General features: G+C 44.8%; 1 protein-coding gene across 4 annotated transcripts in view; it reads left to right on the top strand.

Moving 5' to 3' along the window:
• Positions 1-2,634: 2,634 nt before the first annotated feature.
• LOC113214135 (low-density lipoprotein receptor-related protein 12) overlaps positions 2,635-13,252 on the top strand; it is a 68,871-nt gene continuing 58,253 nt past the window's right edge. For all 4 annotated transcript variants that reach the window (XM_052272700.1, XM_052272699.1, XM_052272701.1 and 1 more), the window contains exons 1-2: positions 2,635-2,775; positions 12,228-12,379. In XM_052272700.1, coding sequence (XP_052128660.1) covers positions 2,709-2,775; positions 12,228-12,379 — 219 coding nt within the window. In that variant the 5' untranslated portion in view covers positions 2,635-2,708. The remainder of the gene's footprint in view (positions 2,776-12,227; positions 12,380-13,252) is intronic.

Raw genomic sequence — 13,252 nt, 5'->3', positions numbered from 1 at the left:
TGCCGATTTCCCACGACTGTCGGACAGTTGTAGCCAGGATATCGACTCGGAAACCGTTCGTTTATCCGTACTCGTTATATCTTGATACCTCTGAGTAGTTTTGCGTGCGAAAACTTGGCTAACGGGGTGGTAGGAGTTGCGTCGTGTCCGCGCGAATACGCCAAGCCCTTTGCAGGCCGCCTCGTTAGAGCGTAGCCAGGGTTGACAGAAGAAAAAGAGTCCATTCCTAGTAAACGACTGCCGCAAATCGTTCGAACGAAAAATACCAGACTGCATGCTTCGGAGAGTGCTACAAAGTACTCAAATCTGTAGGCTGCCGATTTCCCACGCCTTTCGGACAGTTGTAGCCAAGATATCGACTCGGAAACCGTTCGTTTACCGGTACTACTCGTTATATCTTGATACCTTTGAAGTTTTGCGTGCGAAAACTTGGCTAACGGGGTAGTAGGAGTGGCGTCGTGCCCGCGCCAATACGCCAAGCCCTTGGCAGGTCGCCTCGATAGAGCGTAGCCAGGGTTGACAGAAGAAAAAGAGTCCATTCGTAGTAAACGACTGCGGCAAATCGTTCGAACGAAAAATACCAGAATGCATGCTTCGGAGAGTGCTACAAACTACTCAAAACTGTAGGCTGCCGATTTCCCACGACTGTCGGACAGTTATAGCCAGGATATCGACTCAGAAACCGTTCGTTTATCTGTACTCGTTATATCTTGATACCTCTGAGTAGTTTTGCGTGCGAAAACTTGGCTAACGGGGTAGTAGGAGTGGCGTCGTGTCCGCGCCAATACGCCAAGCCTTTGGCAGGTCGCCTCGATAGAGCGTAGCCAGGGTTGATAGGAGAAAAGGCTGTCCATTCCTAGAATTGCAGTAAACGACTGCCGCAAATCGTTCGAACGAAAAATACCCGAATGCATGCTTCGGAGAGTGCTACAGACTACTCAAAACTGTAGGCTGCCGATTTCCCACGCCTGTCGGACACTTGTAGCCAGGATATCGACTCGGAAACCGTTCGTTTATCGGTACTCGTTATATCTTGATACCTTTGAGTAGTTTTGGGTGCGAAAACTTGGCTAACGGGGTAGTAGGAGTGGCGTCGTGCCCGCGCGAGTATGTTCGGCCCTTGGCAGGTCGCCTCGATAGAGCGTAGCCAGGGTTGACAGAAGAAAAGAGTCCATTCCTAGTAAACGACTGCCGCAAACCGTTTCAACGGAATATACCCGACTGCATGGTTTAAAGAGTGCTAGAAAATACTCGATAAAGTATTCGGCCGATTTTCCACGACTGTCGGACAGTAGTAGCCAGGATATCGACTCGGAAACCGTTCGTTTATCGGTACTCGTTATATCTTGATTGCGTTCAAAATCTTGGCTGCCTGGGTGGTAGAAGCGGCGGTATGCCCGCGCGAATAGGCTCTGCCTTGGGCCGGTCGTCTCCATAGAGCGTAGCCAGGGTTGGCAGGAGACAAGGCTTTCTTTTCCTGAAACCAAAGTCAACTACTACCGCGCGTCGTTTTGACTCAAAATACCCGACTAATAGCTTCGGATAGGGTTAGACACCACTCGCTGATGTAGTCTGCCAAGTCTCCGGTTCTGTCTGACAAGGGTAGCCTAGTTTCTCAGTATTTAAGACCCCTATTTTCGAATCCTTGGCTACGCTTGGCTACCATGGTTTACAGTAGCATCGGTGTGCCCGCACGATTTTGCACTGCCCTGGCCTGTCTGTTTGGCATTGTTGTAGCCAGGCTCTACACGAGATGAGCCCGGCCGTCCCTGATGTCGTCTGCTAATTCGCGTATTTTCGGCCGAAAATACCGTGTTACCTGTGAAAGCGTCGGCGACTTTCCTTTTATGGGATGATGCCACCTGCCGAGTCTCCTGCTCGGTTTGACCACAGTGGCTGCGTCCCTCGCTTTGAAAGACACGACTTTCATTCTTGTTATGATCTTCACACAACACTCCGCGTGTGACGTGACGACCCCGAGCCCCCGCAGACGACACCTGGGACGACTAACCTCTTAATCAATTATATCCGCTCTCATCGCTGGTATTTTACTGCAATTGCGTTTTCACGGGTAAAATATTCCAATTTCAGCCCACCTCTATTTTAAAACGTGGCGTGAGCGACTACTTGGTTTATAGAAACTATTCTTTATCATTATCTCATCATCATCGATGGTTCCTGAGCGTTATTCACACTCCGGCCTGCCCCCCCACAATGCACAGCAAGAGGCACCCCGCGCGAGACTACGAGGTACGAGGCCACCTTTCCTGCCCATTCCGCCGGACAAAACTTTTGAGACTGATAGTACTGTGTACATCGCTACTACGTCGCCGCCACGCGGGCGCAGAGCGGTGTAACGCACCACTTTGCCGCAGGAGCGCCGCGTTCACATCAAGGTTAACCATGTAAGTCTTCATAACAAACTGTAAATCTACCACTGAACCAACTACAGTAAGTTATATCGCAAAGCAACCAATGGAACCCCTTAGGAAACAGTATAACTCAACCTTTGTCCCGGACAGTCTAACCTTGCAGGCAGATAGCGACAGAGGAAAACTGCGTGTTTTGCAGCAAATCTCTAGGTACCTCAGATAAAGATAATTGCCTCCTTGATAACCATATCTCATATTCGCATTAGTCTTTGGCCTATAAAAGGGGATGCCAAAGACAAGGATTATTCTATTCTGTAAGTTCGATTCAAGAACGAAATGGTCGCCCCCTGGAATTTAGTGTTGGGGTCAATCGTTCTGTTTCTAAGTCAGACAGCGTTTGCAGGTAAATATAGACACAGGTATCACTGTAAAAATAATTATCGTGATTTTACGAAATTTTCTCGGTTAATGTTCTAGTGCGAAAACGTCGTTTTAATCAATTATGATAAATCGTTATTTTACGAATTGCTTTGTAAAATCCAAATCTCTAACTAAAAAAGTAAAAATTTGTATATATTTTGTCAAATTTTATGATTTTTGAATGCCAAAAACTTGCATCCGTTACGAAGTATATTTGAAACCTAACGAGACACTGTTAAAAATGTTATATAAATTCAAAACATTTTTGTTATTCATTTTAATAACATGCGTGATTTCATAACTGGTGTTGTAAATAGGAAAAATTTAATAACTGGTGTTGTAAAAAGTTACAATCATAATATGAAAATTCATAGGAGTTGTGAAAATTAAGAAATGTTGTAAATTTACTCAACAGGATGTAACTTTTATGAAACGTTTCTGAAAAGTCATAATGGTTTAAAGTTCAAAAATTATCGATTTACTGTACATGTATACTACTGTAGTAGTCCTACAACTATTCCGCACGCGTATAGATAAGTACAATAAAATAAGAATGCGCAAATTACGAAATAGGACGGGAAGCTAAAGTCGATGTTGCAAGCGTTCGCCACCAGATGGCGTTTTAAATCTTCTGGGAGTATTGAGTACAAATAAGTGTCTATATTCTCTAACGTTATCGGAGTTTGAACAGTTTTTGGCTTTTTCTGAGTTAGGACGGTTATCCTAAAATCGTCTGCATCTTTAACGTTAATATTCAACACATCGAATGGCGTTGTCGCTTAGTAACACTTAGTTCGCGCTGATTGGCTGAGCGATTAGCGAAGCCCATAACTCCACTGACCGGAAAAGTTTCATTCTGTTTGTCTGTCTGTCTGTCTGTCCGCACGATAACTCGAGAAAGAATTGAGATAGCGACCTGGGATTTTCAGGGTCGTTTTGTATCATAAAAAGACAGATCGAGTTCGAAGATGAGCATTCTAGCTCAAAAATTGACTTTAAAAAAAATCAAAAACAAAAGGTTGCAAAATATTTATTTTTTTCAAATATTGTTTTATGGGCTTCTAAGAGGTAACTCGTGAAAGTAGAACCCTTTGGGCGAAAATGTCGTCCGTTTTGCTCTATCTTGTACCGTTTTGGCGCTATGGCTCATTTCTTGGCGAAAACAAGGTGAAGAAGACAAAATGGTCTAATAAATCGTAAAAAAGGCTTCATGGCACAGAACTGAACAGGGAACAATATTTAAACCACACATTAAGGGTCGAACCACACCCTCTTTTGGGCTTAAGCGTCCCTAGATTATCTAGTATCACTAAAACATTGCTTTTTACATAACAATCTGTGAAAATTCGAACTTAATGAAAATTGTCACGGAACAGCAGAAGTTTCATGTCCCTAATTTTAGAGTAAAAAGACCTCGACAAATGGTTCCAGTATGTCAAATTTTGGGCCCGGAAGGCCCTGTTCCCACCCTCCTTAACTCGTCTCGGGTGTCAGCGCCGCAGGCCTAGCTATATGTGCGCCAGGCGCGTCGCAGCGTAACAGAGTTTCGTGAGATATCGCGAAGCCTGTTACGCGAGACGTGGTCTGGCGTACATATAGCTAGTGATATAGAACGGCCTCTCAGTTAGGGTGCTGACCCATCACCCTCGAGTTGTGCCTGTCCCTTCGTAAGAAGCGAAGCATCAGGCACAGCAATTTTCATCAACTGGCAACTCTCAAGCTTGACAGTGTCAGAATTCAAGTATATTTGCAGTAAAATCCCCGGAACTTATTTCAACGATTCGAAACTTTCACATCTCATGTTGTTACTTTCCACAACATGTTATGAAATTTCATAACATACATGTTCTAACTTTTCATTACATTTTTGTTATTTAATTTAATAACAATGTTAGTGTAAATGCTTCACAAAATTTAAGAGAAACAATTTTAACAGTGAATGTTTCGTAAATTATTTTAACAAAGGATTTCGTAACATTTATTTTGTTAAATTACGAAAACCTTTTACAGTGTAGAAACCAGTGGTCGGTGACAAGTGAAAGTGGGGTAAGTCCACTTTTTTCAAAAATCAGTTTTTTTGCATTTTTGGAAACTACTGTGCAATAAGAACCATGTGGTATAGTCAAAACTTCCCTAAGTGCAATAAGCCCAGTGTTATGGGGTCAAATCCCATGTCAATATGGGATAAGTCCGGTTGTAATTTTTCAGACAGGCATAAGTCCAAAACGAGGATTTTCCATAGAGGCATATGCCTCGTTGTGATTGTTGTGATTTGTCAGAATGGCATATGTCCATAGATCCAGAGGACTTATGCCATTCTGACAAATCACAACCGGGACATATGCCCTTTTCAAAAGTCATGCTTGTGGACATACGCAAGTGAAGAGGCATATGTCCGGGTGTGATTTGACCGACTGGCGTAGGTCCACAAGCATGACTTTTGAAAAGGGCATATGTCCCGGTTGGGACTTGTCAGAATGCGTTAGTCCTCTGGATCTATGGACATATGCCATTCTGACAAATCACATCCGGACATCGGACATATGCCTCTTTGGAAAATCCTCGTTTCGGAATTATGACTGTCTGAAAAAATTACACCCGGACTTATCCCATATTGACATGGGATATGTCAAATAACTCAGGTAGTGTACAACGTTCATTAACACTAGAACCGCGGCAGGGGTCATTTTGACCCTTTTTGATTTTCAATTTTTAATTTCTATTTCTTGTCGGGTTGAATATTTTTGACATCGTGTTAAATGATGACAAATGTATCGACACAAAATCCCGAAGCTGTACGACTATTTTTGTGGAAGTTGTGAAAAGATATACCTAAAACCGCGGCAGGGGTCATTTTGACCCTTTTCGACTTTCAGTCTATAATTTCTATATTTATTTTTTCTCTCGTCGGGCTGAAAATTGTTGACATCGTGTAAAATGATGTCAAAGATATCGACACGAAATCCTGAAGCTGTACGACTATTTTTGTGGAAGTTATGAAACAGATATGCCTAGGACCGCGGCAGGGGTCAACATGACCCCTGCCGCGTTTCGCGTCGAAAATGCTGTTTTCTCCAGATAAATAACACCTCAGAGCATACAGAATAATTATAGCAAAAAGCATTTAACGTACACATACTTGTTTCCAATACCATTCCCAGTGATAATTACTCCAAAGATTTCACATTTACGCGCAAAATGCGGCAGGGGTCAAAATGACCCCTTCCGCGGTTCTAGGTATACGAAAATGTCAGCGGTTCTAGTGTTAAAAAAATTAAATCTAGTCTTTCCTATTGCTAAACTGAGCTAGGCCAGGGTATTTGCTTTGCCATGTTGTCCAAATTACAGATACAAACCGTTTTTATGCTCTCCTGAAAAATCAGGTTTTTGGGCATACGACCTTTTCACTTTTCACCAGTGAAGTGTTTCGTAACGTTACCTTAACTGTTAAAGTAATTACTTCAACCGTAACCGAAACGTTTTACTGACCTCTGGGACGATAAGTTACAGATTTGTGTGCATGAGGCAGGGGTGGAAAATCGGAATTAAATTATTGGTTTAACTCCTTTTTGTTCGGAACACAACGTTTCATTCTCTCTGTTTCGTTTCGTTCGGAACGGAACAAAACCGACAATTTTTGCAATAGTTTCATTCGGAACGGAACTAAATCAAAAGAACAAAACTTTCGTTCGGAATTATTCATTTCGCGAGAATAAATTCAATCCTTATTGGCCACGTGGTAAGAGGATCAAAACGTTTTGTTCTTGGTCACTTGCCGGCGAACAACAGCAAGGGAGAGGGGGGGGGGGCGTCAGTATGACGTCACGATACTCTACCCTCTTCCAAACACACACACGCCTGCATGAGCGGACGCACACACGCGTACACGTGCGTGGGCGGATGCGTGTGTGTCGCGTGCGTGTCACGTGCGTGCGCAGATGCGTGCGCAGATGCGTGTCACGTGCGTGCGCAGGTGTGTGCGTGTCACGTGCGTGCGCAGGTGGGTGCGTGTTGCGTGCGTGTCACGTGCGTGCGCTGATGCGTGCGTATCGCATGCGTGTCACGTGCGTGCGTAGATGCGTGCGTGTTGCGTGCGTGTCACGTGCGTGTCACGTGCGTGCTCAGATGCATGCGTGTCGCGTGCGTCCGCACAAGCACGCACGAACACACAAGCACGTAGAAGCACGGACGCAGAAGCACACACACGCGCGAATGCAACAGGTCATAGTAGGCACCGATACGTTTTGTTCTTCCAATGACGTCACCAAAAGAAAGGAACTATATTTTACTCTTACGAACAGAAATGATCGAATCGAAACGCAGTTTTACTCTTGGGAGTTTTTCTCAGTTTTGTTCGCTGAGGTTTTGTTCTTTGTTTAGTTCCGTTCCTTTTCGTTTTGTTCCTTGGAATAGTTTCGATGGAACGGAACTATGCAGTATCGCTCCGTTTCGATCAATTGAATTCCGATTTTCCAGCCCTGGCATGAGGGGGCAAAACTAGTTCAGATATTGAAAGTTCGAATGTTAGGACGCAAACGAGCTTATTTAAATCCGTGTCCGACGAATGTCAGATCACCATGTCAAAACCTCTAACTTTAACGCGAAAATTCCAACGTCTTGCGTTACGTTATAGAACAAACATTATTATACGTTGAGTTACGGTCCCCTGGTGGAAACAGTTAGTACTCTATTGAAAATTGGGTACTGGACCTTCCGTAAGAACGAAATCTCCCGTATTTTTAAGGTACGGACCGCTCCGTAGTCATTATCGCAATGTCAGTTTCTAACAGTAGGAGGTGTGAGAAGTGGAGAGATCATGATTGATCTAGGCAGTTTAAAGTGTTGTAAATCTAGAATTACACCGTTTGAGACAAGTTTTGAAAGTTGGAAAATCACATTACATTCCCGATTTCTGTCTACCTGAACCACTCTGCGCTGATGCGCCGCAGTTCCGTTTTCAACAAGTTTTATCACAGCTTTGGGTGGGCGCATCGACGTCGTGCACATTGCGTCAGGGGGTCGTTGGGCTCCGGCCGGGAGAGGGCCAATTGCTACAGTGCTGAACGTTGTAGAAAGTTTGAGATAAACCGCAGTGAGTGCACACATGACACTGCGAAAATCTGAAAGTTTGAGAAATTTTGCTTGGGATAGGCTGCCTCCTCATGAGCGCGTACAGTGAGGGCTCACTATAGTTCCGCCTGGCATAGTTCCGCCGGTGCTCCCTCCCCGCCAGGCCTGGATCCCCCACTCCGAGCGAGAAGCGGTTCCCCTCTCCTCCTCCCCGCCCCCTTCCCCCAAGCCGCTAGCAGTGTGAGCGAGCGCGCAGTAGAGGAGTGGGGGACGCCGCTCGCTATAGTTCCGCCTCTGGCGACCCCACTCACCAACTCCAATTCTGAACCCGAGGCGGAACTATAGCGAGCACCTACTGTAAAGATGACCTAGGGTTAGGGGCCGATCGGTACGCTCGGCTTTATAATCGTTATTTTAGGTATGCGAGGTGCTGGTTCGACAACAAATACCTAAAAAGCACTTCACCAATAAGTCTCTTACCTTTTTATCGAAGGCCTAATGTGGTTCGGGCATTATTTTGTCTGAAATACTGAAAATATTGGAGCAGTGCGACAGGGTCTCCCCAGCGCTCGCTTATAGTTTTGGTTATTAACGAGATAAAAGACGCGTAAAAGGAGAGATCTTGTTAAATTCCAGATGCTTGTGACCTGCGGCAACGTATTGTAATTGTAAACTTTCCTAAACGATTCTTGCATTGGAAAGTATTTTAAGCATAGCTTATCTGCAGTGAGGAGCACTGAGCGTTGGTTTGAACGGCCGGTTCGCGCCATCCGGGCGGTGACTTCCGGGCTCGCGCATGGGCCGCGCTTTCAGCACTGCGATGCGACCACTGGTTCTGTACGAAAAAGCGTGCGTTTCTAAACGGTATACTCGGTTTTGTTCTAGAAACTATGGGTCCTCTAAAATTAATAAAGCAAAACACATTTCGATGCCTTCTAACGACAAAGTCCGATGTGTTGCGCTCCCGTTACACAAAGTTCGATCTGTTCCGCTCCCGTTACACAAAGTTCGATCTGTTCCGCTCCCGTTACACAAAGTTCGATCTGCTTTTGACCGCTCTCGGGAGACCCAGGTTTAGAGCTCTACCGCAGTTGTGTTGTTGTAGCATTCAACTTTTTCTTTAGAGTATATTGTTCTTCAATCTTTTAGAAACAGACTGCAGCTTTTACTTTTTTTCTACCGGCAATATTAGCAAAAATATATACATAATAAGACCGCGATGCAGACCGGAAAGCAGATCGAACTTTGTGTAACGGGAGCGGAACAGATCGAACTTTGTGTAACGGGAGCGCAACACATCGGACTTTGTGTAACGGGAGCGAAACAGATCGAACTTTGTGTAACGGGAGCGGAACAGATCGGACTTTGTGTAACGGGAGCGAAACAGATCGAACTTTGTGTAACGGGAGCGCAATACATCGGACTTTGACGTTAGGAGGCATCGATTTGTTTTGGGCGCGCTACACTAGCATGCCCCTTCCCCTTAAAGTGATCTCACCTGAAGTACAGTACGCGCTAGTGAGACGAGGAACTTGCCTCCCCGCGAAAAACCGTCCATGCCAAAAGTCAGCCTCTTAGCCAGCGACCCTGTGCAAAATCTGGGCGCTACCAGACAGCGCTTTCCCGACCTGGATCACATTTTAAGTTGGGAACTGGAAAAGGCCGCGAAAGAGACCACCATGCTTATCCCCAGCTGCACTCTGCTGGTGCGCCTAGGAACGACGGGGCAAGGGTAAGGTGAGACCCTATGAACCCTACTTCTCACCAGCTGAGGCGAATCCAGTGTCAGAGCAACCGCGTAAGTATCGTGACAGCCTATGTCACGTTCGACTCATCAGCTTTGTGTTTTTCGGTGTTATTTCTTTGCGCATATTAGGGCTTTACCATGCCCACACCAAAACTGTTCTTAACGCCAGGTAGCGCCAGCGCTCCGATAGGATTTTTCGAAAAAAGGGTATTTGCTTCTGTGCCGATGTCAGTTAGGCCACCCACATTGCACGCCTGTATAGTTTTTGGCCTAGCTAACAACCGTTTCCAAAATAATTTGAATTTTCACCACAATCGCGTCAGCGCTACCCGGTGTTTTTGACTGTTTTATTCTTAGTATGGGACACCCCTGATGTCCGGTAAATAAAAACATTCGAAACTGCCAATTTGTTCCGTCAAACGTAACAAGGGCTATCGCTACACTTACGCCCTCTAGAGGACGCATTTGCTCTGACACTGGATTTACCTCAGCAGTTATTGGGAAAGGGTTCATAGGGTCTCACCTGACCTGTGCCCCGTCGTTCCTAGGCGCACCAGAAGAGGGCAGCTGAGGATCAGAATGGTGGTGCTCTCTCTCGCGGCCGTTTCGAGTTCCCAACTTCAAATGCGATCAGGGCCGGGAAAGCGTTGTCTGGTGGCGCTCACATTTTGCACAGTGTCTTCACAAGTTCTATACGATTTTGAGAGGGTGCAACCTCGATGACTTACTTTTTTTGGTTACGGGCTAACCAACACTAGTGTTTTAAAATACCGGTAGAGTTAAAAGTGGACTTTACGTAAAGTACGGTATAGTACGGTAAAGTGCGGTAAAGTGAGTAAAGTTTTATTGGCTGAGCGATTAGCGAAGCCCATAACTCCACTGACCGGAAAAGTTTCATTCTGTTTGTCTGTCTGTCTGTCTGTCCGCACGATAACTCGAGAATGAATTGAGAGAGCGATCTGGGATTTTCAGGGTCGTTTTGTATCATAAAAAGACAGATCGAGTTCGAAGATGAGCACTCTAGCTCAAAAATTGACTTTTTTAAAAATCGAAAAACAAAGGTTGCAAAATATTTGTTTTTTTCAACTATTTTTTGATGGGCTCCTATAAGGTTACTCGTGCAAATAGAGTTCTTCGGGCGAAAATTTCGTCCGTTTTGCTCTATCTTGTACCGTTTTGGCGATAGGGGTCATTCCTTGGCAAAAACAACGTGAAAAAGACAAAATGGTCTATTAAATCGTAAAAGATTCTTCATGTCATAGAATAGGGTGTTCCAGGCTATCTAAAACGGAAGTGAAAAAGAACAAACTCACTGATTTATCTGTTTCCGTCCGCCAAGTATGAGAAACTACCATGGCATTTTGGTCCGATCCTAACCTCTCAAATATGGAGGGGAGCTCAAAACTGATCTGACAGTTTCTCATACCTGAAAGGCCTCGGAGGCACGTGATAAGCTCGACCAATCAGAGCCATTACGGAAACAGAGAGGTCAGTGAGTTTGTTCTTTTCCTACTTCCGTTTTAGATTGCCTGGAACACCCTATTGTAAAGGGATTAATACTTAAACCACACATTAAGGGTCGAACCACACCCTCTTTTGGGCCCCTAAAGTCCCTAGATTATCTTGTATCACTAAAACGTCGATTTTTACATAACAATCTGTCAAAAATTCGAACTTTTAATGAAAACCGTTACCGAACAGCAGAAGTTTTATATCCCTAACTTTAGAGTGAAAAGGCCCCTACAAATGGTTTCAGGATGTCAAATTTTGGGCCCGGAAGGACCTGTTCCCATATACCGTCCCATTTGCTCGTCTCGGGTGTCAGCGCCGCAGGCCTAGCTATATGTGGGCCAGGCGCGTCGCAGCGTAAAAGTGTTTCGTGAGATATCGCGAAGCCTGTTACGCGAGACGTGGTCTGGCGTACATATAGCTAGTTTTAAAGTAATTCAGGCCAATTTTCTATTTCTTAATGCAATCTTAGGCTTCAGGGGTGCAAAATATCGAAAAATTAGCACTGTATCATTGCAAACAGAACACTTTTCATTAATACTGCAATGTAGAGCTAGGGTCCGACAGATCCTTCGAGCAAAATGAAATGCAACCACCATTTTAGTACTCCAAGCTACGCATCCTGGTGCTAAGTGTTATCCAAAGCGTCCATTTTGCGACTGTTTTGGGCATCCGTCTGCTTCAGCGCATACGATTAAGCCAAAATTACGTTTGAAATAGGGTTGGCTACAACAATGAGGATTAATGCCACTCGACATAATACCGCAAAAACACAAAACCTTCTAAAAAAACAAATGGGTTTTCGGTTTGATTTGGGCGCCTCCAGGGTGGCATGCGGGTGTCCGCGTGTGTTCAGATCACGCACCAGTTCTTTTAGACTTGTTTTTGACTTACATGTCAATTTTGATGAGGTTGTAGTGCTTTTCCCCTGGTAGGTAGGCAAACGCACTTTTCCAAGATTACCAACTTTACCGGTTGTTGGGTAGAGTACCGTACTTTACCGGTAACGTTACCGGCCGGTAAATCACTAAGCAACACACCTCTCAATACAAGCACTTTATATGGTGGGCCCTGATGCTTGAATTGTTTTTGTTTGTTTTCTGAAACAGAGACATGCGGAACCAACTTAACCGCAAATTCGGGATCCATCATCTCCCCAGGATTTCCATCAGATTATGACAACAATCTGGATTGTGATTGGTACATCAACGCTCAAGGTGCTATTTCTTTTTACATCTCGTCCGCTGCATTCGTAACAGAGGTGAGCCATTGTCTTATTCCACGAGATAAGATGGTAAATATACCCCAGACCATACGATATATCACGGACTGTTATGCGTCTGGCTCACATATATCGGCCATTGTATACGGGAGACTGGGGTCCCATGGTGCGCGTTTTCACAAATCTCTCTTGGGGGCTCATTTAGCATGTCGTCATTTCCTCCCCATGGGCCATAGTTTAGCCTTCGACCTTCCCGAAAATATCTACCTTGACTTGATGCTATGCGAAATGTGGAGCTGCTAGAAGTTTCAACAGAGCTCTGCAAAAGCTGACGGGACCCCAGCCCAGGGCAGGCCTTCCCAGACAAGGCAGGGGTCTGTAACTTAACACGAAACTCCCCTTTTGCTGTACGTTATCCGTTAAAGTTATTGGCTGAGCGATTAGCGAAGCCTATTACTCCAGTGATGACCAAAAAGTTTCGCGTCTGTCTGTGTGTCTCGCGTAACAGGCTGCGCGATATCTCACGAAACACTGTTACGCTGCGACGCGCCTGGCGCACATATAGCTAGGCCTGCGGCGCTGACACCCAAGACGGTGTAATAAGAGTGTATATACAATTTTTCGAAATGAAGTCTTTTTAACGATTTAATCGACCATTTGATCATTTTCACCTCATTTTTGCCAAGAAATGCCCCCTAGCACCTAAACGGTACAAGATAGAGGCAAACGGACGAAATTTTCGTCAGAGGGGCTCTACTTTGACGAGTTACCCCATAGGAACCCATAAGAAAAATATTTGATAAAAATACATACTTCGACCTGTAGTTTTTGATTTTTTTAAAAGCCAATTTTTGAGCTAGAATGCTCATCTTCGAACTCGATCTGTCTTTTTATGATACAAAACGACCCTGA

This window comes from Frankliniella occidentalis, unplaced genomic scaffold (genome assembly GCF_000697945.3).
Source record: "Frankliniella occidentalis isolate FOCC.00 unplaced genomic scaffold, Focc_3.1 Scaffold219, whole genome shotgun sequence".
In the NCBI taxonomy this organism is placed as follows: Eukaryota; Metazoa; Arthropoda; class Insecta; order Thysanoptera; family Thripidae; genus Frankliniella; species Frankliniella occidentalis.
Note: the sequence above shows the minus strand (reverse complement) of the source record. Positions and strands in the feature narration are given on the sequence as shown.